This window comes from Anabas testudineus, chromosome 12 (genome assembly GCF_900324465.2).
Source record: "Anabas testudineus chromosome 12, fAnaTes1.2, whole genome shotgun sequence".
NCBI classification, from domain to species: Eukaryota; Metazoa; Chordata; class Actinopteri; order Anabantiformes; family Anabantidae; genus Anabas; species Anabas testudineus.
In genome coordinates this window covers 19,214,478-19,237,300 of record NC_046621.1, presented here as the reverse complement: position 1 = coordinate 19,237,300, position 22,823 = coordinate 19,214,478, and the positions used below count along the sequence as shown (strand labels likewise).

General features: G+C 38.7%; 1 protein-coding gene and 1 long non-coding RNA gene across 2 annotated transcripts; both read right to left on the bottom strand.

Annotated features, from left to right (window-relative positions):
* Nucleotides 1–366: 366 nt before the first annotated feature.
* Nucleotides 367–22,636, bottom strand: dapp1 (dual adaptor of phosphotyrosine and 3-phosphoinositides). The gene is made up of 9 exons (XM_026356217.1): nt 22,455–22,636; nt 16,695–16,817; nt 15,840–15,973; nt 15,024–15,154; nt 9,876–9,923; nt 9,618–9,680; nt 9,369–9,454; nt 1,996–2,083; nt 367–696 (listed from the first exon to the last, which is right to left on the bottom strand). Exons 1-9 carry the CDS (start codon nt 22,511–22,513, stop codon nt 673–675), a joined length of 756 nt encoding a protein of 251 aa, XP_026212002.1. The 5' UTR covers nt 22,514–22,636; the 3' UTR covers nt 367–672.
* Nucleotides 12,029–13,283, bottom strand: LOC113159498. The gene is made up of 3 exons (XR_003298630.1): nt 12,963–13,283; nt 12,738–12,855; nt 12,029–12,545 (listed from the first exon to the last, which is right to left on the bottom strand). It is a non-coding gene; the product is annotated as an uncharacterized LOC113159498 (long non-coding RNA).
* Nucleotides 22,637–22,823: the final 187 nt, after the last annotated feature.

Sequence of the window (22,823 nt, the reverse complement as noted above, 5' to 3'; positions counted from 1 at the left end):
TTGCACTAGTAGGGGGTACATAAAATAAGTACCGTAATCATAAGATTATTAACAGCAGTAATATTGATTGACAATACTTGGGATGGTTGCTAAGAAATACTGCCAGGAAGTAAAGAGAACAGCGGAAGCACAGTTTTCAGGAAAAATGTATAAGTAGCATATATCTGGAAGTTGAGTCATGGCAACTGAATTTCCTTCTTGTTAGGTTGAAACGTTTCACTACTCATCCAAGTAGCTTCTTCAGTCTGAAGATAGTTGATTAGAGCCCACAAATGTATGGTCCAGGTTTGGTTTCTGTGGCTTGCTGTGAGACCTAAAATATTGCTCAGTACTGTGACATAAATAAACAGGTAGATGAGAAGGAGCTTAAATTAATTATTTATTTAATTAATTGTTCAATTCTTCATGTTCAAGATGTAAAGAAATACTCTATTGGGAAAGAAAGCAGCCAAGTAAGACTGCTACCAAAGAAAGTACCATAAATGTCTTTGTAATGAATAACTGTCTTAAAGCAAAATGCAGCCACATCCAGGTTGTTGGTCTGTAGGAACCTCCCAGTGGTAGGTATAGTGGAGGTTACGCTTGCGTTTTGAATGGTCTTTATTGTCCATCCAGCTGATTCTTTATGAAGGTGGGGCTTCGGTCCATATCCTGTATCTTCCACGACAGTTGTCATCGACCTTTCCTTATCTGTGACTGTAAACAAAGACAGTGTCACTGCTGGCTGCAAAACCTCAGACTGCAACTTGGTCACACAGTTTAAATTTATATATTGTACATTTTATTAACTTTGTGAGTCAAGGAAGCCCTTCCTAGTGAGTAAAAAATTATGATTTTTGGTGGGCGGGGCATAGCTGGAGACAAGATAAGCCATAGAACATGTTTTCTAACATTAACCAAGTAATTAACTAACTTTGCAAGTTGTGTTGCATTGTATTGTAACAGTAACATACAAGTTTATGTAAATAAATATGTGCTGTCACCATCTCACTGGGACTGCAACCATGAACTTGATGTTGTTTGAAGTGGAATCGTATACCAGTTTTAACTTTTTCAACCAAAAGATTTTACTTTAAGTATTTGTTCACTAAAGGTTTATTTAATGACTAAAACAATAACAAAGAAAATATAACGAAAATTACGACAAGATCTCCTGTCAGCACAGCATGACAAATACAGATGAGACAAAAAGAGTTTCTTCTCTTCATTAGACAATCTCGATCACAGTCTCCATCCCAAAGTGGTAATCATTGTTTTTCTTTTTTAAACAATCATTTACATTGATCAATTTGAATGTGTCTTACTCGTCTTAGGGTTAGGCTTAGGTCTACAGTACACAGCCTCAACAATGTGCAGGATTGACAAAGGTCTGGGAATGATGAGCCTAGAGATTGAGTTCAGATTCCTGTGCCAGGTTAGGTTTGAAAAAAAGGGTTAAACACAAATTGTGTTTTGGATTTGATTTTAAAACAGACAGTGTATGAATTAAATTGTCTCTATTAACCCAGCCCACTGTCTTTCCCTGATCTTAAGTCAGTGCATTAACCTGAGTGTCTAAACCTAACCATAAAAAAACTAATAACGCTGGAGTAAAAAAAAAATGAAAGTTGGACTGCAATATTTGCAAGACTGCAAGAAAGTGGCATGTTGTAGATATATGTTGTAGATTATGTGTTTCATACCTGTATTTAAATCGAAATCAAGTTTGATTTCACCCTAGGGGTATTTTGTCTGGTATGAATACAGTAATTGCACTTGGGTGCACACCAAAACAACTGCTCCCAGAAGTCCTTTGTTGTAGTCCACAACAAAAGGACTTTCTTCCTGTATACTTTTTGTTCCCACAGCAGACACATTCAAAATCCTTGTGGAGAAGAACTGAACTAAGGGGAAAGTGTTACATATTTACAAACCTATCAAGTGACCCGGACCAGAGCAAACGCACTAAGGTATGAAAACACTTTGTTTGTGTTATTGTTTGTCTTTTTGACTCACCAGTTTCCACCTCAGGATTTTGATCCACTCGTCTGCCTCCACCCCAGTCTTTGCACAAAGATAAAATGTTCTATCAGGAAACACCAAACTGTGGACACAGAAATGAAGACTTATCTGAAGGAAGTATCAATTATGTATTTAAGTTCAAAGCCTGGCAAAAGAGAAAAAATGACACACGTTAATATTTCGTGGACCACTTTTTACTTTGATTACAGCACAACTTTGCTTGATAAATTTATGCAATGTCACCACATTTTTTTTCATCCAAAGTTGCATTAATTTCTCGCCAAGATTGTGACTCGATGAGGGGCCAGACTACTGTGTGAATTATTCTCCAGCAGATCCCAAGGATTCTCAGTGGGGTTAAGATCTAGACTGTTTGGTGGCCAATCCACGTGTACAAATTATGTCTCATGTGCCCTGATCCATTTCCATAGTTGTGTGCTTGGTCTATTTTAGTCCACAGTATCACATTTAAAATCACAATTATGTTGCACATTTCCACAAGAGTGAATCATTGATTTAGAAGGTGGCCATATAATTTCTTTCATCATGACTTCAAGTGTTAGTTCAATTCAAGGCACTTTACAGTGTAAGGTTTAAGACCTTACAGAAAATATTTATACAAAAAATTATGGAGAAAACCCAACAATCCCATTTGAGCAAGCTTTAGGCAACAGTGGAGAGGAAAAACTCCCTTTAGAGGAAGAAACCTCCAGCAGAGCCAGGCTCATAGTGGGCGGCCATCTGCCTCGACCGGTTGGGGTGAGTGGAAAGAGAAGAGAGAAAAGAACAGCAGGCAATAAAGACAACAACAAGCTTCAATAACATTGGGCAGATGAACTGGATTCTGGAGATGTACAGCTCCAGGCCGAGGATACCTGCAGAAAAGTACAGAGAGAGGGAGACAGAGAGGAGGAAACACAACTAAAAGAGAGAGATGACACAAAGTTAATGACATGCAATGGTGGCATTTGCATTGATACAGGAGAAAGGAGAGAGGAGAGGAGCTCAGTTTATGAGTAGAGGTCCCCCAGCAGATTAAGCTATATCAGCATAACTAAGAGATGGTTCAGAGTCACCTGATCCATCTCTAACTATAAGCTTTATAAAAAAGGAAAGTTTTAAGTCTAGTCTTAAATGTAGAGAGGGTGTCTGCCTCCCGAACCTGAACTGGGAGCTGGTTCCACAGGAGAGGGGCTTGGTAGCTAAAGGCTCTGCCTCCCATTCTACATTTGGAAACTCTAGGAACCACAAGTAACCTTGCCGTCTGAGAACGTAGAGTGATGGAGCCTGATTTGTAAGGGATTTATAAGTGAGAAGAAGAATTTTAAATTCAATTCTGGATTTAACAGGGAGCCAATGGAGAGAAGCTAACGTTGGAGAAATATGATCTCTCTTGCTAATTCCAGTCAGAACTCTGGCTGCAGCATTTTGGATTAACTGGAGGCTCTTTAATGAGTTATTGGGACATCCCATTAATAAGGAATTACAATAGTTCAGTCTGGAAGTAAGAAATGCATGGACTAGTTTTTCAGCATCACTTTGGGACAGGATGCTCCTAATTTTAGCAATGTTTCTTAGGTGAAAAAAGGCAGTTCTAGAGATTTCTTTTATGTATGAAGTGAAGGAGATATCCTGATCAAAGAGAACCCCGAGGTTTCTTACAGTATTACTTGAGGCCAGAACTAAGTCATTAGTGGTGAGAATGTGTTTAGACATAGTGTCGCTGAGATTTTTAGGCCCAAACAGTATAACCTCTGTCTTGTCTGGATTTAGGAGAAGGAAATTGGAGGACATCCAGGTCTTTATGTCTTTTAAGCATTCCTGAAGTTTGACTAATTGATCAGTTTCTCCTGGTTTCATAGCTATAAGTACAGCTGGGTATCATATGCATAACAATGGAATTTTATAGAGTGTTTCCTAATAATATTGCCTAAGGGGGACATATATAAAGTGAAAAGAATCGGTCCAAGCACAGATCCCTGTGGAACTCCATAGCTGAGTTTGCTATGCATGGAAGACTCATCATTAACGTGTACAAACTGAAATCTATCCGATAGATACGATTTAAACCACTCTAGTGCTGTTCCTTTGATTCCAATTACATGTTCCAGTCTGTGTAATAAAATGTTGTGATCTATAGTGTCGAATGCAGCACTAAGATCTAACATGACGAGTATAGAGAGTAGTCCATTGTCTGATGCCAATAGAAGATCATTAGTAACCTTTACCAGTGCTGTTTCTGTACTATGATGTACTCTAAATCCTGACTGGAAATCTTCATACAAGTTATTGCTACGCAGGTGTTCGTACAATTGCTTAGTCCTTTGAAATGGTTTATGAGCCCACATTAAACCTGTGATATTTCCATGTAAACCTGAGAATAAACTATGTGACATATAAAATGAAAAAGACATATAAGATTCTACAGTTTTCTAGTTCAGAAATTACATTTCATCAAACTGGTGGCATTGACCATGTTAAACCACTTGTTTTAAAAATTTAGATTTTTTTAGAACTACATTATTACATATTAATTACGCTATCATACTGTTCAGCCTCCCAGGGAAGGAGGCTGCAAAGGGTGATGTAAAGGAAATAGCACCAAATAATGACAAAAGTAATCTCAAGGCACTTTATATATATATATACTAAGAACTAAAATTATGTAGGAAACATATACAAATGTATAGAGTTATATAGAAAGCACAACAAATCCTTTTTGAGAAGCATTAGATGGCAATTGAGAGAAAAAACTCCCTTTGAAGGAAGGCTCAGGATGGGCAGCTATCTGCTTCAACTGGTTAGAGTGAGTAAAAAGTGAGAAGAGAGAAAAAGAGAGAATAAAGCAGAGTAACAACAAGCAGAGGAGGTTGTTGAAACTCTCCTGTGCTTCACAGAAACCTGGTTCAGTGAGAACATCCCTGAAGGTGCTCTACACCATATGTGTCAAACTCAAGGCCTGCGGGCCATATCCGGCCCATAATACAATTATGTACAATTATGTGATCATTTTACATTGATCTATTATTATAGTTATTAATGGCCCGGCGATATGAAGCGCTGATAAAACATAACTACAGATCCGAAAATACAGCGCAACAGCTACCAAACCATAGGTTACCTGGGAAACACTATTGTAAGGTCAGAGGTAACCCTGAAGAATGGCAAATATATAAGTTGATTCTGAAAACTGAGCCTTCAGGTAAACCTGTTTGTCTGATTTGTGGCTGTAATTAGGAATTTAATCTAAGATGATAAAGGTGTGCGATGTCTGGTGTCCAGACAAAAAGCAGGTGTTGTGAAATGTAAGCCTGAGATGATGATCGTGTTTGTGAGATGGCCACTGATTTAAGAACACAGTTGATTGAAAGAAGCAGTAGAAGACTTTATTGCATGCTCTCTTACTGTGGATGAAAGTACTGACATGACGGACACTGCAAAGCTGGCCATCTTTATCCGTGGAATGGACTCCGATTTGAGCGTTATAGAGGAAATAATGGACATTAAATCAATGCACGGGACAATGACAGAAGTAGACATTTTGAAAACATATTCAAAGTGCAACCGACATGAAACTACCTCAGGACAAACTAGTAGCTCTCACAACAGATGAAGCAGCAGCGATGTGCGGTGAAAACAGTGGGTTAGTGGGAGGATGCAGGTAAAGATGCAGGAGGAGAACTGTACTGGTGAGTTGACAGCGCATCACAGCATCATACATCAGGAGACGCATTTAGGAGACGTTTACTTTTAGTGTGTTCAATAAATGTTTATCCTGTTCGGCCTGCAACCTAAGGTGTGCTTTGTGTTTTGGCCCCTGGTGCAATTGAGTTTGGCACCCCTGCTCTACATCTTCCCGGCTGCCAGCTGCTCCCTGCGGGCCATGTCATGGAGCTCTCCGGGAAAACACAGGGAGGCGGAACCTGCTTTTATATTAACAGAGGTCGGTGTACAGATGCCACAGTGTTGAAGAAGTTTTCCAGTCCTCACTTAGAGTGCTTTTTTATTAGCTGCCATCCCTTTTATATGTATGTATACGTCCCCTTTAAACCAATAAACCTGTGGTCAGGATGGTGAAAAGGTGGACAGGAGTCGTCATAACTGGAGTTGCAGGGCTATTTTGACTGCACTGTCTGGGAGATTTTTTAAAGCTGCAGCAAGAGACATCCTTGAGCTCACTGACACTGTGATATCTTACATCAACTTTTGTGAAGATATGTGCGTCAGGACCAAAACTGTGTGCACATAACAACAAGCCATGGTTCACTCCGGAGTTAAGGAAGCTGCGCCAGGCCAAGGAAGAAGCCTACAGAAGTAATAATAATGAATATTTTATTGATCCCCTTGGGAGGAATCAATAAAATACTAGTAGCTCTGACAGTATGTCAGCGCTACACTACAGGGTTTCACCTCAGCAAGTAGGAATCGGGAATCGAACCACTCACCCTAGGGTTCGTAGGCGACTGCTCTACCACCTGAGCTACTGCCGCCCCTAACTGACCTGTCGCCCTGACTTCTGTGGTCATGAAGTAATTTGAGAGGCTGGTGATGAACCACATGAAGGACATCCCAGACCCCCTGCTGGAACCTCTGCAGTCTGCCTACAGGAAAAACAGGTCGGCTGATGAAGCAGTAAACCTAGGACTCCTCTACATCCTGCAACACCTGGATCTTCCTGGCATGTATGTCAGGATCCTGTTCATGGACTTCAGTTTGGCCTTCAACATGATCACCCCTGGAATACTCCACCATAAACTGACCGAGCTTGCTGTACCTGCTCCCACGTGTCAGTGGAATAGGAGCTTCCTAACTGACAGGAGGCAGCAGGTGAGACTGGGCAGCATCACATCTGGCACCCGCACCATCACCTCTCCCCACTGTTCTTCTCCCTGTACACTAATGACTGCACCTCAGGAAACCCGTCTCTGAAAATCCTGAAGTATGGAGACGACATGACTGTTATTGGACTGATCTGGGACGGTGATGAGTCTGCATACAGGCAGGAGGTGGAGCAGCTGGTCCAGTGGTGCAGTCTGAATCAGCTGGAGCTCAACACGCTTAAGACTGGAGATGACGGTGGACTTTAGGAAGAACCGCCTGCCCCCCCTCCCCCTCACCATTCACAATACCACATTATCTATTGTGGACTCATTCAGGGTCCTAGGATCCACAATCTCCCAGGACATGAAGTGGTCCCCCACATAGACACAACCCGCAAAAAGTCCCACCAGAGGCTATACTTCCTGAGACAGATCAGGAAGTTCAATCTGCCCCAGGAGCTGCTGACCATGTTCTATACTGCCGTCATCCAGTCTGTCCTCTGCACCTCCCTCCCTCTGCAATGTGTAGTTTGGTTCAGCCACCAAGCAGGACAGGCACAGACTGCAGCGGGTGATCCGGTCAGCAGAGAAGATCATTGGGACTGAGCTTCCTTCCATCCAACACCTGTACCGGTCCAGACTCAGGGCTGTCAGTATCACTGCTGACCCCACACACCCTCCACACAAACTGTTCAAGCTCCTCCCCTCTGGCAGGCGCCACAGAGCTATAGCCACCAGAACCACCAGACACAGATACCCCATGTGATATAGTGTGCTGTATATTATGTAAATAATGGTAATCAAGTATGTAAATAATTAATGTTACATGCCACCAGAGGGCACAAAAGACGGAGTCAGACCAAATCCAATTCCTTGTTTGTCCTGTGCAAACTTGGCCAATAAAACTGAATCTGATTCTGATTCCTTTTTTAGAGCCATGTACCAACACAGAGGAGGGCAGTCATCTTAACTCTAGCACAAGTCGATTATCTTGTTGATAATACTGCAGCCTCATTCTGAACAATAATCTATACTGTTGCCCCTCTGAAAAAGAAGGTGGTAAATTAGAGGAGGGAAGCTCCATGGAACAATTCAACATGCCATAGATTTAAGCAGACATCACGTAAGCTGGAAAGGATTCCACTAATTTAGATGAATCTTGTCTAGCCTGGAAAGAAAAAAAGCCCTATGTAAAGCTAGAACCAAATAAAATTATAACTCTCAGAGAAAAAAATTTATCAGACTCTTCCTGCACTGGGCATGGATGGACTTATATATACTACAGCTCTAGATTAATTTGTCAGGGGTGGGGAGGGTGGGGGGGTCCCTCAGGAGAACATTCTTATGTTATTTTGTTGTCACACATTCAACTATCTAATGAAGATTTTCAACAGGAATATTTCATTCATTGAGATCTAGGATGTGTTTTAAAGTGTTCCCTTTATCTGTTTGAGCAGTGTGGTTCAATCTTAGTTTTACTCAAAACTCAATCAAAGTAGCTCTAGTCCACACCTCTACTAATTTTCTTAAGACTCCAAGTATGCCAATACCTGAATCCAATTAAATTCTTTTGATGTCATTATTTAAAAGGTTTGCATACCTTTTCCACTAGCACTATGAGGTTGTTATAGTTGTTCTCCATAAAGAAATAAAAAACCAAAAAATGTTTGTGCTACTATTTTAGACACATTATATTTGATAATACTTTTGACTTGGATAGCAATAAAATCATATTTCATAACAAATTAATGCAGAAAACCATGAAATTCTTCACATACTTTTTTTTGCTCAGCCTTAGAGCTGTCTATTTCCAGAGTGACTCTACCAATGTGACCAGTGTTTTTCCTGCTTGTTGTTGTTTTTTTGTTGCCTGCTGTTTGTCTCTCCTCTTTCCACTCACGACAAACAGGTCATGGCAGGTGGGCTTTCTTTAAAGGGAGTTTTTCCTCTCCACTGTCGCCTAGTGCTTGCTCAGGTGGGGTTGTTGGATTTTCTATATTATTCGGTATACAGTAATATTTTGTAAGGTCTTTAACCTTAAACACTGTAAACATGCCTTGAGATTACATTTGTTGTAATTTGGCACTATAAAGTAACATTGAATTGAATTGAAATACTGCAGAAACTTTGCTTGCTTGAGAGAAAAAAATATCAAAATCAGTAGTTCCTGTTTAGACTGATACAATACAAACTGTTAGAAACTGTATGAAAGTAGTTTCAGTGATTGTAATGCCTCAGCTACAGCTTATGTGCACTTATCCTCCTGCCCGTGTTTCCTTCTGTTATTTTACTGCTCAGACTTCCTCTTTTTGAAACAACACAAATGGCAGTTTATGCTTTCGTTATTGGCTTATGTTGTTATGACATATATTGTTTTTTTTGTTTGTTTGTTTGTTTGTTTCAATTCAGTTTTGTAATTGTTATTGATTGTTCAGTTATCCATTTGTTCTATAAACAGTAGAAGCTGTAGTACAGCACTAAACAATAAAGGTTACTTTACTAGTGGTATGCCATCTCAGCATTGATCAGTGACTAAACATTGCTTACCAGAAGCAGTTAACTCTATCCTGAGAATAGTCAAACTGAACTGCAGAACAGGCTCTCAGGTCCAGAGTTCGAATGGGCTCTTCACACTGCAACAGAGACACATTACTGCTAACACTACAATATCAAACTGTTAGTGTGACTAGAAGCAGCAGAAACTTCATAAATTTGCTGTAACTATTTACAAAACTCCCAATGTGAAGTTGTGAAACAGCATATTTTACACACAATGGCCGTTGAAGAGAGACTCACCGTTTTGTCTCTGAAGTATTTGAGTTCATATCTGTTGAGTGTGAACCACCTTTGTTTCCAGTTCTGTAAAATGATTTAAAGATATGCACAAACAGGATGAATATTTTTTTAATATACCACTGAAATGCATGTCTCAACAGTCGTGCTCCAATATAGGTGCATGACTGTTATAACTTGTGTGTAAGTGAAGGACACATTTTCTTTGAAAAACTACAACCTCAACAACAACAAACTCTTCTAAGGTGCCAATGTTCTTACCTTCACAAATGCTCCTTGTTTCACCAGAAAGCCTTCCTTTGTCCCTAGCTGAAAGGACATGCTTTTTGTTAGTATTAACATAACTGAAATAGTTAATGAATATTGTCACATTTACCTTACGTCAACGTGACATATCTTTTTTGATCTTTTAACTTTATTTACATTTAGTCATTTGGCACAGGCGAAAGGAGATCATGCCTACCCCTACTGAAGGCATCCTCATAGTCTCCTCCATGGAGGGTGCCAATGTTACCACTACACTATCTAGCCACATAGCTTCATGGCTCAGTGTAGTTTGTCTTGACTGTTCAGCTCAGTGATCCCACGATGGTGGAATGAGCAGCCTATCTCTGCACGCTCAGCCACCTCACTTGCAATCTTTAAAAAACTGCTGAAAACAGAACTCTTCCGCATCTTCCTTAGCACTTAAAAAAAAAAAAAAAAAAAAACTTTTCTACCCTTTCGTTCTAACATCTCTTGAAACAGAAACACTTTTTTGATAGCACTTTGCTTTGGTGTTGTTTCTTCTTGACTTAGATTTTGTTTGCTTGAAAATATATGAATAATACAAAACGCAGATCCAACTGACGTTTTAATGTTATCAACTTCAAAAGTTCAAAACTGCTAAATATAGTATGTGGGCTACTTGACTGCTGCAATAGTGATAAAATGCATATATCAAATGACAGCTGACAGGACTACCATGCTTGGTTATGGTTGACTTGTATGAACTGAACTTGAAAAAAAAAAAAGTTAAAGGTCCCCTATTAGGCTTTTCAGGCTAAATTATGTTGGATGTGTCTTTACATTTTCATGTCGAAAATCCATGTAGATGGCCTCCGCGGGCCCGTCTGAAAGTGTACATTTTAGCCCCTCTGTCAGAGCGAACTGTTTTCAGACTGCCACTCGTATACAGATGAGATGTGACAACCCCACGCCTCTACGCGGAAGCGAATACGAGGTAACGGAGGTCGGAGATTACAGCGTCCTTCTTATTGCCCTGGTAACGGGGAGGTTCTTAAATACACTGTGACTGAGCAAGAGCGACTTGTTCGGCTAAAGCAGACCTAGAAGCTCACTGGTTTCATGGAGACAGTGTTTAGCAGAGGTCCTGAATGTTCTAAAAGGTCAGTAAACAGGTAACTCTGTTAGCCGTTTTGGTTGATAATGCTATAGTAACTAAGTAGCTAGTAGACTTTAACGTTAGCTCAGCGTCTGTAAATATTGTTTGCACAGACGTACAAACATTTTGATTGAACAGGACGTTTATGAACAGTTAGCGAATGTACTGTATTATTGGACATAGGATAGCTAGCTCTGCTAGCGTACTTTCTCTGCTGTGTTGTCTGTATCTTGGCCCGTAATAACACAATCGTAGTGTAGTGGAAGGTAACATTAGCTCGACTCTAAGTAGGTTACTTCTTTTTTACTGATAGTATTTGTCAATGATGATTTTGAACTTAATTCAGCTTGGTTTCTGTAATGTAGGCCTAGTCGTTTGCATAGCCACTTCATGCTGCTACAGTAATGCAAAAAACATAGTTACACAATGTGTGTCTGGTTTAGAGTTTACGATGCTTGGTATTGGGAAAAAAGCTCACATTTTCAATAGAATTGTCTACAGATTGAATTAAAGATTCAAAAAACGTTGCCTTGTTACAGTTGTTCTCAACTCAGACAGACAAGGATCCACACGAACACAGAATAACATCAATACAGAGGACTCAGTATATATACAGAATATGTAAGATTGATAAAAATTGGGTCAATAATTAAAGTCCAGGGTGGAATGTTAACACATATATGACAAGAAATTCTCAGTTCCTCCACCCCTTACAGAGGGGGTATGAATTTTAAAGATTGATGGCCACAGTTAGAAAGGATCTCCTGTGGCATTCTGTGGAGCACTTAATGTTGATAAAAAAAAAGAGAAACAAAACAAAAATATATATAAATAAGAAAATACATGAAAGACAACTGCAACCAGCTTCAGTACAGCTCATGCCTGCACACTAACTAAATCTAACTGAATATAATATCAGGTGTATGTTTTTTATGTTGACATCTTCATAATTTATTGTTACTATTATTATATTATTTTATGTTAATATATATATATATATATATATATATATATATATAATACCATAGCTAATTCACATTAGGAGGTAAGAGGCAGCTGATCTGAACTGTTTGCTGACTATGGGCATTTACAGCTGAGAGGAACATAGGAGTAGGTGTGATCTGCTTTATCATGTCACATTATGTGAAACAGTCTTAATGATAATTTACACATGTTACGCCAAGCTGCTTTACATATTTTCACATAAAGTACCATTATTGGGGTAAAACTACCACAGAAAAATTTACATTTTACAGATATTGAAAAGTATTTATAACATCACCAGTAGTTGCACTTTACAGTGTTACCATTGTGTGTTTCAACCTAATAACATAGATTAGGGCTTCTCATAACTGGTCCTCAATGACCCCCTGCCCTGCTTGTATTCTAACTGCATTCTTTACAGCAAGCAAGACCACCCTACTTCACCAGGACACTCAGGTGGTGATAGAATCATACTCGTCTGGTTGCTCACACTGTGCACGAGGGTCCTCTGGTGACAGGTTCACAAAAACCTTCTCAAAGATGATCCATAATTCACATACACTCTGTAATATGAAACACACACAAATAAGTGGTTGTTATTATCAATTCTATGTGCTTACGAGAGTAGAATTTACATCTTTTCTTGGACCAATTAATATTTATTTTATTTCAATTTTACTAAAAGAACTACAGTAAACACCACATGTAAGTTTTAAAGGTATTGTTAAAAAAAAATAAAGGAATATAAAACTTACAGAATGACAGCTCAGTCCTCATTGGTTTGACTCTGCATTCTTGCTTCTGGTCTTTTAAATTTGGGTCTGCAGCTGATGTTATTGCATTGTCATTGTAATACAGGATGGACCATGGAGTCTTCAAGTACAGTAAAACAAAAAGTAAAACAAATCAAAAATGCTATTAACAGCAGACCAAAGATATATTTTTCAACCTAAGTAACACTTGAAGTACATTTTGCTCACATTTGCTGTGAGCAAAATGTTGGTGGAGGCTCAACATCCTTCAGGATCTTTTTGTTAGCAGCTTGTCCAACATGAAACAAAACTAAACAAACTAAAAAGTGTGTATTAGTAATGACAATATTTGTGCTAACTCTACAAAACACTACTAATTCAATTAATAGCTGTAACTGTCATATCTACACTAAGGTACTGTTGCTGAACTTCATCATGCAAAAAGGTGTATCTGTTCAGCCTGCCCTCTGTAATAGAAATTGCAGTCAACAAAATAACATGTCAGCATACAGCAACATTGTGTAACAACAGTTCTGGGAGAAATTTAAATAACCCACATGTCTGTTAACTCCCTCACGACCACTCTGGATCTTCCTCCTGAAGGTCCAGGTGACATCTTTGATAGTTTCTTTATGGGTGTTATTTCAGAACACAGTTGCCTGGTGAGCTGTAGCAGAGATAAAATGTTTATGAAATTGAAAAACCAGAAAAATTTACATCAATGCTTTGTTGTTAGGTTGCAGTGGTGTCTCTATTTTACAGGAAACCTCCTTGTATTTGAGTAAGTGGGATGTGTCCCCCTGTATAGCAATTCACTTGTTACATTTACATTGTATTTTTCCTACACATATAATAGCTATATTACACAAGCTATAGGTATCTGACGATTAATAAGCCACATTTCAATAAGGTAAAGGAAATCACTATGATATCGTTATAGTAAAAACAATCTTGGAAAAAGTAACGACTAAGCATGGAATAACCTAGTAACACATAGAGCACAGTTAACGGATGTTAGAATTTCCTCGCCATAACCCAGATCTGCAAGATAACGTACGGTGACCATAAAAGTATTCAACTCCTTGGATGCTGCATCCTTTTGACATAAATCAATCATGGTCAACTTTGACAAAAAAATGTCAGAAAAATACCTCATTAATGTCAAAGTAAAAACAGGTTTCTACAAAGCAATGTCAATTAAATAGAAATATGTAAGGAGAAATCAGTGTTTGCATTACTATTCACCCTCTTTAAACTGACTGACCTAATCCAACAGAGGTCCAGATATATGGCGCTAGTAGTCCCACACTTGTCCCATAAGTGAAATAGGGATCACCTGAGTGCAGTGAACGTGTCGCAAGTGATTGGAAACACCACTCACTGGTTCAATCGCAACATACCGACACATAGCAGGTTTTGACAGAAGAGCACACATTCTGTCTACTGGTACTTTACATACACACAACCACCGCGTGCGTGTAACTACCTACATACATCATAAAAAACATCATAATAAAACACCACTCGCAGGAGGTTTTTCGTTGGTTGTTATAAGATACAACGACTTATGTACATCGTGTCGCGGTATGCAGACAGCCAGCATTGTCATGCAGTTAGCATAATATGATAATTCACTACACTTACTACACAGCATTATAATATAAATTTACTTACTGTGAGGAGTAGAGAGTGGATCACGGACTGTCGGAATTGATCACTTCTTCAACTTCAGCTTTGATGCAAACCCAGCGTTTAACGCAACCTCGTTCTCAAAGCTGCCCTAGGTGAACTGGTTTGCAATGACCACCTCATTAACAACAAATATTTCCCACGGGTACCACCTGTCTCGCTCCGATGATAAACTGAAAGCACTCCCTTGTAGCTTAGAACATCCAACAACTGAGCACTTTTTCGTTGACAACTGTAGCTGTGCCAAGTTGAGGCTATGCAGCGAATGAGCGCAATGCGGGAAATCTAGTTTTGGGTCGAGTTTGTAGACCGAGCCTGTGTCACGTGAATTTTTCTTGACTTCAGAAAGGTGAAGGATTCTAATCGGACCGTTCTGGGAGAGGATCGGAGTAAACAGCAAAATGTGAAAAAGGAGGAAGTGCACTTCATACTCGGCGTGTGTCTACATGCACCCTAGAGTCATATAAATTTACAGAAATGTCCAAAAAGTGGATTTTGCATAATAGAAGACCTTTAAACTGTAACTCCTGTAATTACACTGATTACATAAGGTTGACTGGTATTGGTGTAGCTGCTCATTGGTGTGTGCTGTAGGTATACCGATGGTGCATTTGCAACAAGGTCATTTTCTGTGCGGCCCGTCCGAATGGCTGTGTGAACTCGCACAGACTCATAGATGGATGGCTCTTCCACATGCCACGGGTATGGACACTTCAGTACAATGAGGGTTCCTGGTTCAAAGGCAGATAAGAGGTTACAGGCCTGACTAACTGCCATTAAAGCATTAATCTGAACACAATAGAGGATTCAAACAAGAGACGAGTAGGGATTTACTCCTTTTGTTCCATTGGAAACGTATTATGAGAGGTGTGTCATAGTTCTATCTACAGAATTGCTCTTCTAGCAATCTTCTGAGCCATAGTCAGGTGGCTCGAAGACTGGCTATTTATTTTTTACTTTAAATGTGCACTAGCAACATATTTTAGAATTAGTTTTCTAATAATTACTTTAAGGACCAATAAAATAATTGTTGGGGTGGATACACCACAACTTGGTACTTGCATAAATTTATAAAAAAAATAATTTTCCCCTTGCTTTAACCTTGAATTTGATATACAGAAACTGGTCACACATGTAGTATGTAACAGTAAGGCTCGTACAGTATAAACTAACTAAAACACTGTTTATTGCTTGTTTGAATTTTCTTTGTTCTGGGCTCTAAGAGAAAACTTCTCAGGCTCAAAAAGGCTATGTCTGCACAGGAAACTGAAGTATTCAAATTAATGTCTCATATCTACTGTACTAGTAGTCATGTCTTTGTTTCCTCTCACTCACACTTGTTTCCTCTCACTCACATTCACTTGTTGTAGTGTATAAGCTGGTGATACACAGCTTGTTAGTGAATATTCTACATACCTGTGTCACTGCCTAGTAGAGGCTGGTTAGCAAAGTGGCTGACAAAGTCTTGAAGGGTTGCAAACTCATTAAATCCAAACACATAGCCATTTTGTTTGCGTGTCACATGAAAATGTTTCACTGAATCCTTTGCCCTGTGTGTCAAATGACAACATTCAAACAATGTTCAAGTCAAATTAAAGATCACTGATCTTGTATAATATTGTACAGTAGAACATTTGGATGCAGATTAAGCTGCATGACATGATGGGGAAACATCCATCTTAACATCCAATATGTGTATAATCAGAGTATTATTGTTGTACTTATACAGTAGAGGACAGATCAGGACTACTTAATTTGTGGCTGACATTAGAAGATCTGACTTGAGAACATCAGGGTCTAACTTTCATTTACTGTCCCAACTTAAAAGTTTATGTGTAAATTACATATAGCAAATAAGTGGGGCTTATGTTTGACGATGGCCACATCAAATTTAATTTTTAAACAATCAGAATTTGGTATGGTAAATGGTCACAATGCAAATGCATGGTCTCACATGGAATTTTAATAAATTAAGTTCTATTACTGGAAAAATTGTCTTTTAAATCTGAAAATCCTGATTAAAGATGGAAAAAAAATTAATTATTCTGTATAATGTTACTTGAAAATTGTCAGTACCTGGTGCAATGCACAAATTTTGGTCTGTACAGATAAAGCTAGCCCTACATTAAGGTGATATTAGTATCTGCTCTACTATTTTAAGATTCAGCAAAGACTTTTAATACAAGTTCTCAACTTAAACTTGACATTCATCAGGATAATTGAGCAAACCTGCCATGTATTTATTACAATTAAAACACCAGGCAAACTGACCTGACAGAAAGTGCGAAGCAGCCCGGTCCCTCATTGCTGTTTCTCATGAGATAACTCCCATCAGTTCCATTGGACAAGAGAAGTGCTTCTGCAGCATGGCGAGATAGATCATAGTGGTACCACCTTCAACAAAATAAATTAAACACTATTTGTACTTCAATACTGTGGTGAGCTGAGATTCTATATTGATCTGTTAAAAAATCTGAATCATGTTAGATTTTTAGTTGTGTACTTTATGTGCCCAGTCCACAACTTGCAACAGCAAGCAAGATGGCAGCGTTTGTCGTGCATTCCCCTGGCCTTCTATCTTAATGAATACCCAATGCCTTCAGAGCAAAACCAACAAACTCTAGTCTCATGTGAATTGCCAACATGATTTCAGGGATGATTGTATCTTGGGCCCTAAAGAAGACCTCCTCTATATCTGCTATGTCCATCAATGATTTTATGCACAGAGCAAGAAGCTTTAATTACCGACAATCCTGTGGAAGTGGTGCATGTATTTATGTCAATAACGGATCAGCCTGTATGACCTCCACAAGAAGCAGTTTTCAAACAATTACAGCTGACAGCTCCCATCCCTTCACACTCAATGTGCTGCCTTCTATCTCTCTCTTTAGGTAGCCAAACGCTACCAACAGATAAAAACACTCTTTTCTACCGTACCATAATAAATCTGTATGATTAACTCAGAAAATCCGTTATGACAAATCATATTAAAATAAATATCAAATCTATATAGGCCTTATAGACCAATATCCAATCTGCCTTTTATCTCTAAAATTCTTGAAAAGGTAGTTTCTAAGCAATTGTATGACCACCTGCGCAGCAATATGAAGATTTCCAGTCAGGATTTAGAGTACATCATAGCACAGAAACAGCACTGGTAAAGGTCACTAATGATCTTCTAATATCAGACAATGGACTACTCTCTATACTCATCATGTTAGATCTTAGTGCTGCATTCGACATTATAGATCACAACATTTTATTACACAGACTGGAACATGTAATTGGAATCAATCAGATAGATAGATTTCAGTTTGTACATGTAAATGATGAATCTTCCATGCACAGCAAAGTTAGCTATGGAGTTCCACAGGGATCTGTGCTTGGACCGATTCTTTTCACTTTATATATGTCCCCCTTAGGCAATATTATTAGGAAACACTCTATAAAATTCCATTGTTATGCATATGATACCCAGCTGTACTTATAGCTATGAAACCAGGAGAAACTGATCAATTAGTCAAACTTCAAGCATACTTAAAAGACATAAAGGCCTGGATGTCCTCCAATTTCCTTCTTCTAAATTCAAACAAGACAGAGGTTATACTGTTTGGGCCTAAAAATCTCAGCGACACTATGTCTAATTACATTCTCACCCTTGATGCCTTAGTATTGGCCTCAAGTAATACTGTAAGATATCTCGGAGTTATCTTTGATCAGGATATCTCCTTCACTTCATACATAAAAGAAATCTCTAGAACTGCCCTTTTTCACCTGAGAAACATTGCTAAAATTAGGAGCATCCTGTCCCAAAGTGATGCTGAAAAACTAGTCCATGCATTTGTTACGTCCAGACTGGACTATTGTAATTCATTATTAATAGGATGTCCCAATAACTCATTAAAAAGCCTCCAGTTAATCCAAAATGCTGCAGCCAGAGTTCTGACTGGAATTAGCAAGAGAGATCATATTTCTCTTACGTGAGCTTCTCTCCACTGGATCCCTGTAAAATCCAGAATTGAATTTAAAATTCTTCTCCTCATTTATAAATCACTTAATAATCAGGCTCCATCTTATCTCAAAGACCTAATAGTTCCATATTTTCCAAGCAGAACTCTTCGTTCTCAGGCTGCAGGTTTACTTGTGGTTCCTAGAGTTTCCAAATGTAGAATGGGAGGCAGAACCTTTAGCTATCCTGTGGAACCAGCTCCCAGTTCAGGTTTGTGAGGCAGACACCCTCTCCACCTTTAAGACTAGACTTAAAACTTTCCTTTTTTTATAAAGCTTATAGTTACAGATCAGGTGACTCCGAACCATGTTTTAGTTATGTTGCTACAGGTTAGTCTGCTGGGGGAACTCTATTGATAAACTGAGCTCCTCTCCTCTATCCTTTCTCCTATATCAATGCAAATGCCACCATTGGATGCCATTAACTTTGTGTCTTCTCTCTCCTGTAGTTGTCCTTTCTCCTCCCTGTTTCCCTCTCTCTGTTCTTTTCTGCAGGTATCCTCGGCCTGGAGCTGTACATCTCCAGAATCCAGAATGACCATCCATTATGAGCCTGGTTCTGCTGGAGGTTTCTTCCTCTAAAGGGAGTTTTTCCTCTCCACTGTTGCCTAAAGCTTGCTCAAATGGGATTGTTGGGTTTTCTGTATATTTTTTGTCTAATTATACTCTTTAAGGTCTTAAACCTTGCACTGTAAAATGCCTTTAATATACAAATAAAACTGAATTGAACTGAATTCATCCACTTCACAAATGAATGACACAGCCCAGGAAAGTTAGCTCCTAAATGCCAATACTTAGCTTTCCATCTTCATCTAAATGACAAAGGTCTCTCTTTGATGTTATGTTAAAATCAGATGAATGACTTGGTCATTAAAGTTTTCTTGCCTTGACAAACTCTTGGGTAGCTTTTGCTTTATTGGGATCATGTTTTGACCCATAGCCGGAGACTATAGCCCTTATACTTCATAATTGATACTCATAATTGATATATCAGCAGTCACGTAATCAGCCATACATGCTTGTGCCATAAAACAGCATCGACCAAGTTTGACAGTTGATGTGGTATGCCAGCTTACTGATTTATCTTGGTTTTGTCAATCCAAATGGCAATGTCTAATCCGGCCTTTCTGTTGTTCAGTGTAAAGTGATTCTTCTGTGATTTTCCAGGTCTTTTGTTGTTGTTGATCTCTTCAGTTAATTTTCAGCCTGAGGGCCTTATCCACTTGGATGGATGGACACCTCTTTGGACCTCACCCTGAATTTAAGATAAATGTCTGGACTTCACTGTATTATTTCATTGTAATGGTGTACAGGGGACAAATTGCACAAAATGTATCTTTGTTTTGATCCATTACCTATGAGCCTGAATGTGCATTGTTGCTTAAAACTGTTTTTTCATTGAGCAATGGCCTCTGCTGTTATACAAACTTTATTCTGTAAGACACATGCAAAGGAAACTAGTAAACGGATGTGAAAGTTAATTATTTGCATTAAGAGCTGACACCCATAACTTAAGAAATGCTCATGTGTGAAGCATGAACATTAAAGCCTGTGTCACCTTTGGACTCCAGGGGAGTTTCTGTCAATGTAATATTTGCTGGGTTATAAAGCTCTCATACTTTAAATATAACCAGATGCCACAAATTCAAAGTTTACAAAAAGTGGGGGAATTAGCCTCTTTTTTCTTTTATTTTGTTTTGTTTTGTTTTCTTGTTTGATTTAAAGTATGTCAACACAATCAAAAGTTTATATTATATGTTTTGATTCCTTGATGACCATTTGTGCCAGAACAATGTTAAGTTGTTCACAGATCACAGTTTTGATTGAGGAGAGGTTTCTCTGCAGGTCTGGGTTATTTAGTAACATGTGGTGGTTCAGATCAATACCATAAATTATCCCTGGCAATAAAATGCAAAACAGATCTCTAGTTCAAGTCTGGATTTTCAACTTTGATGCATGTCATTTCCAATTCTCTAGTTTTCTGTTGGCCTGTACTGCTATATACACTGCCTGTGTAAAAAAGATCACCACCTGGATATAACCATGCAAACAGGTAAGTAAGAGCCCCTTTAATTGGATAATTACTGCATGGATAATTGTGTTTTAGCTGCCAACAAGTTATTAAACTTCAACTGATGCAGTGAGTAGCTTCTCAATTCTTAAACAACCATATCGAAAGACACATCCCATGGTTGTGAAAAAGATGTTAATCTGTTTCAGAAGCATTTCTTTGCATCCAGCAAAGAAAACATCTAAACTGAAACTACTAAAACTGGGTTAAGAACTGTCCAATGCATTGTTAAAAACTGGAATCTCTTCATCTTTGAGGAAGAAATGTGGTCAGAAAAAAATCTTGAATGATCGTGGTAATCATTTAAATGTTTAGTGAAATCAAATCGTAGAACAACAAGAGTAGAACTTTAATAGTGAAGGTAATAACTGTTCCACTAATAAAAAACTATGAAATTCCAAAAGGTTTAAAAAAGGTTCTTATTTTCACTCATACATAAAAGAAATCTGTAGAACTGCCTTTTTTTTCCACCTGAGAAATATTGTTAAAATTAGGAGTATCCTGTCTCAAAGTGATGCTGAAAAACTAGTCCATGCATTTGTTACTTCCAGACTGGACTATTGTAATTCATTATTAATAGGATGTCCCAATAACTCCTTTAAAAGCCCCCAGTTAATCCAAAATGCTGCAGCCAGAGTTGTGCTTTCTCCTCTCTGTTTCCCTCTCTCTGTACATTTCTGCAGGTATCCTCAGCCTGGAGCTGTATGTCTCCAGAATCCAGAATGACCGTCCATTATGAGCCTGGCTCTGCTGTAGGTTTCTTCCTCTAAAGGGAAGAACCACGATCATTCAAAATCTTGAATGATCGTGGTTGGTAATCAAGCTATTGCAAAATGTACAGTTTAATTTCATGTAATAATAATACATTATTCTACATTATTCTGTTGATTCCCTTGTCAAAATTCTTGTTTACAGAAAGTCCCCTTAAGGTTCCAAGGTTCGGAGTACCAAGTCTTGTCCAGAGCCCATGAATCGGGGAAATGGGGAGTCAAACCACCAACCCAGGGTTCATAGAGGACTGTCCTACCAACTCACCAATGTCATTATTGTAATGATCCACACTATCAGCTACAAGCACTGAGCTGGAGTCAGTTCTAGTTGTGTATTGGGGATGGCTGTGGCTCAATAGGTAGAGCAGTTGACTGCCAATCGCAGGATTGGTGGTTCGATTCCCGGCTGCCACGTCACATGCCAAAGTGTCCTTGGGCAAGATACTGAACCCCTAGTTGTCCCCGGTGAGTCAGGTCAGCTGCATAGCAGCTCTGCCATCGGTGTGTGAATGAGAAGCAGTGTAAAGCGCTTTGAGTACCAGCTAGGTAGAAAAGTGCTATATAAGTGCAGACCATTTACCATTTATTGGACTGCTTTAAAATAAGATCTGTTTCTAATATTTTCTCCATTAATTAACAGAATTATATGAAAGGAGGATAATACTAGATACCCTGTTAAGAGTTTTGTACATATTCTTAGAGTTTACCTAGTCTTGTTTTTAGAACAGTAACAGTTACCCTGAACCAGCTTTAAATTAAGGAACTTGGCTTTTTAATGATATGTTATGAAGAAACATTATTTAACTTCTGTACTTTATATTTGTCAATATGCTGAACACAAATTGAAAATAGTCAAATTATTTTTTCAAAGAATATTTATGTATTTTATTTGATCAAATTCGACCGTGAAATGTAGGGTAAGCAACTGGCTCAAAAGAGAAGTGATAATAATTTGTGGAATTCAAATGCCGTTTGTCATCCACACAGTTTATGTTTTGTAAATCCTCTAAAATATGTTCTGAATGTGTTTGCGTTAATGGAGCATGAAGTATGAACAGTATTCATTCCGTGATTTCGGTCCGAAGTCTGCAGTGACCTGCAGTAACCTGTGCAGCCCCATTGTTTTCTGCGAAAGGAAGAAAATAGTCTTATGAAGATGTCAATAGCCCCAGATAATCTTACCCTAAAGTCTCCAACTCATCACGCATGTCTTCAGTAGACGTATCACTGTAAAAACTCATTTCTCCAGCACGATTTTCTCCTCGAAGTTTGATGATCAGCTCAGCCGTAGCAGCCAGGCAGAAGTGAGAGCTGTCAGACACGCCTAAGAGGAAATAGGTCTAACCGACATACATTTGCAATGTTGGAATTGTCCTATTACACAAATATTTATGAAAGCGCTGACTTTCCTTGCAGTGAACTGCCCCCAGCACGTGGGGTTAACTGGTTTTTAGGCTTTGACTAATCTTCTTTGTGTTTGTTCTCTTTGCATTGTTTCAGTTTCTACGGTGTATTGTTTTCGTATTTTCCTGTCCCTATTTCCTATCGTAT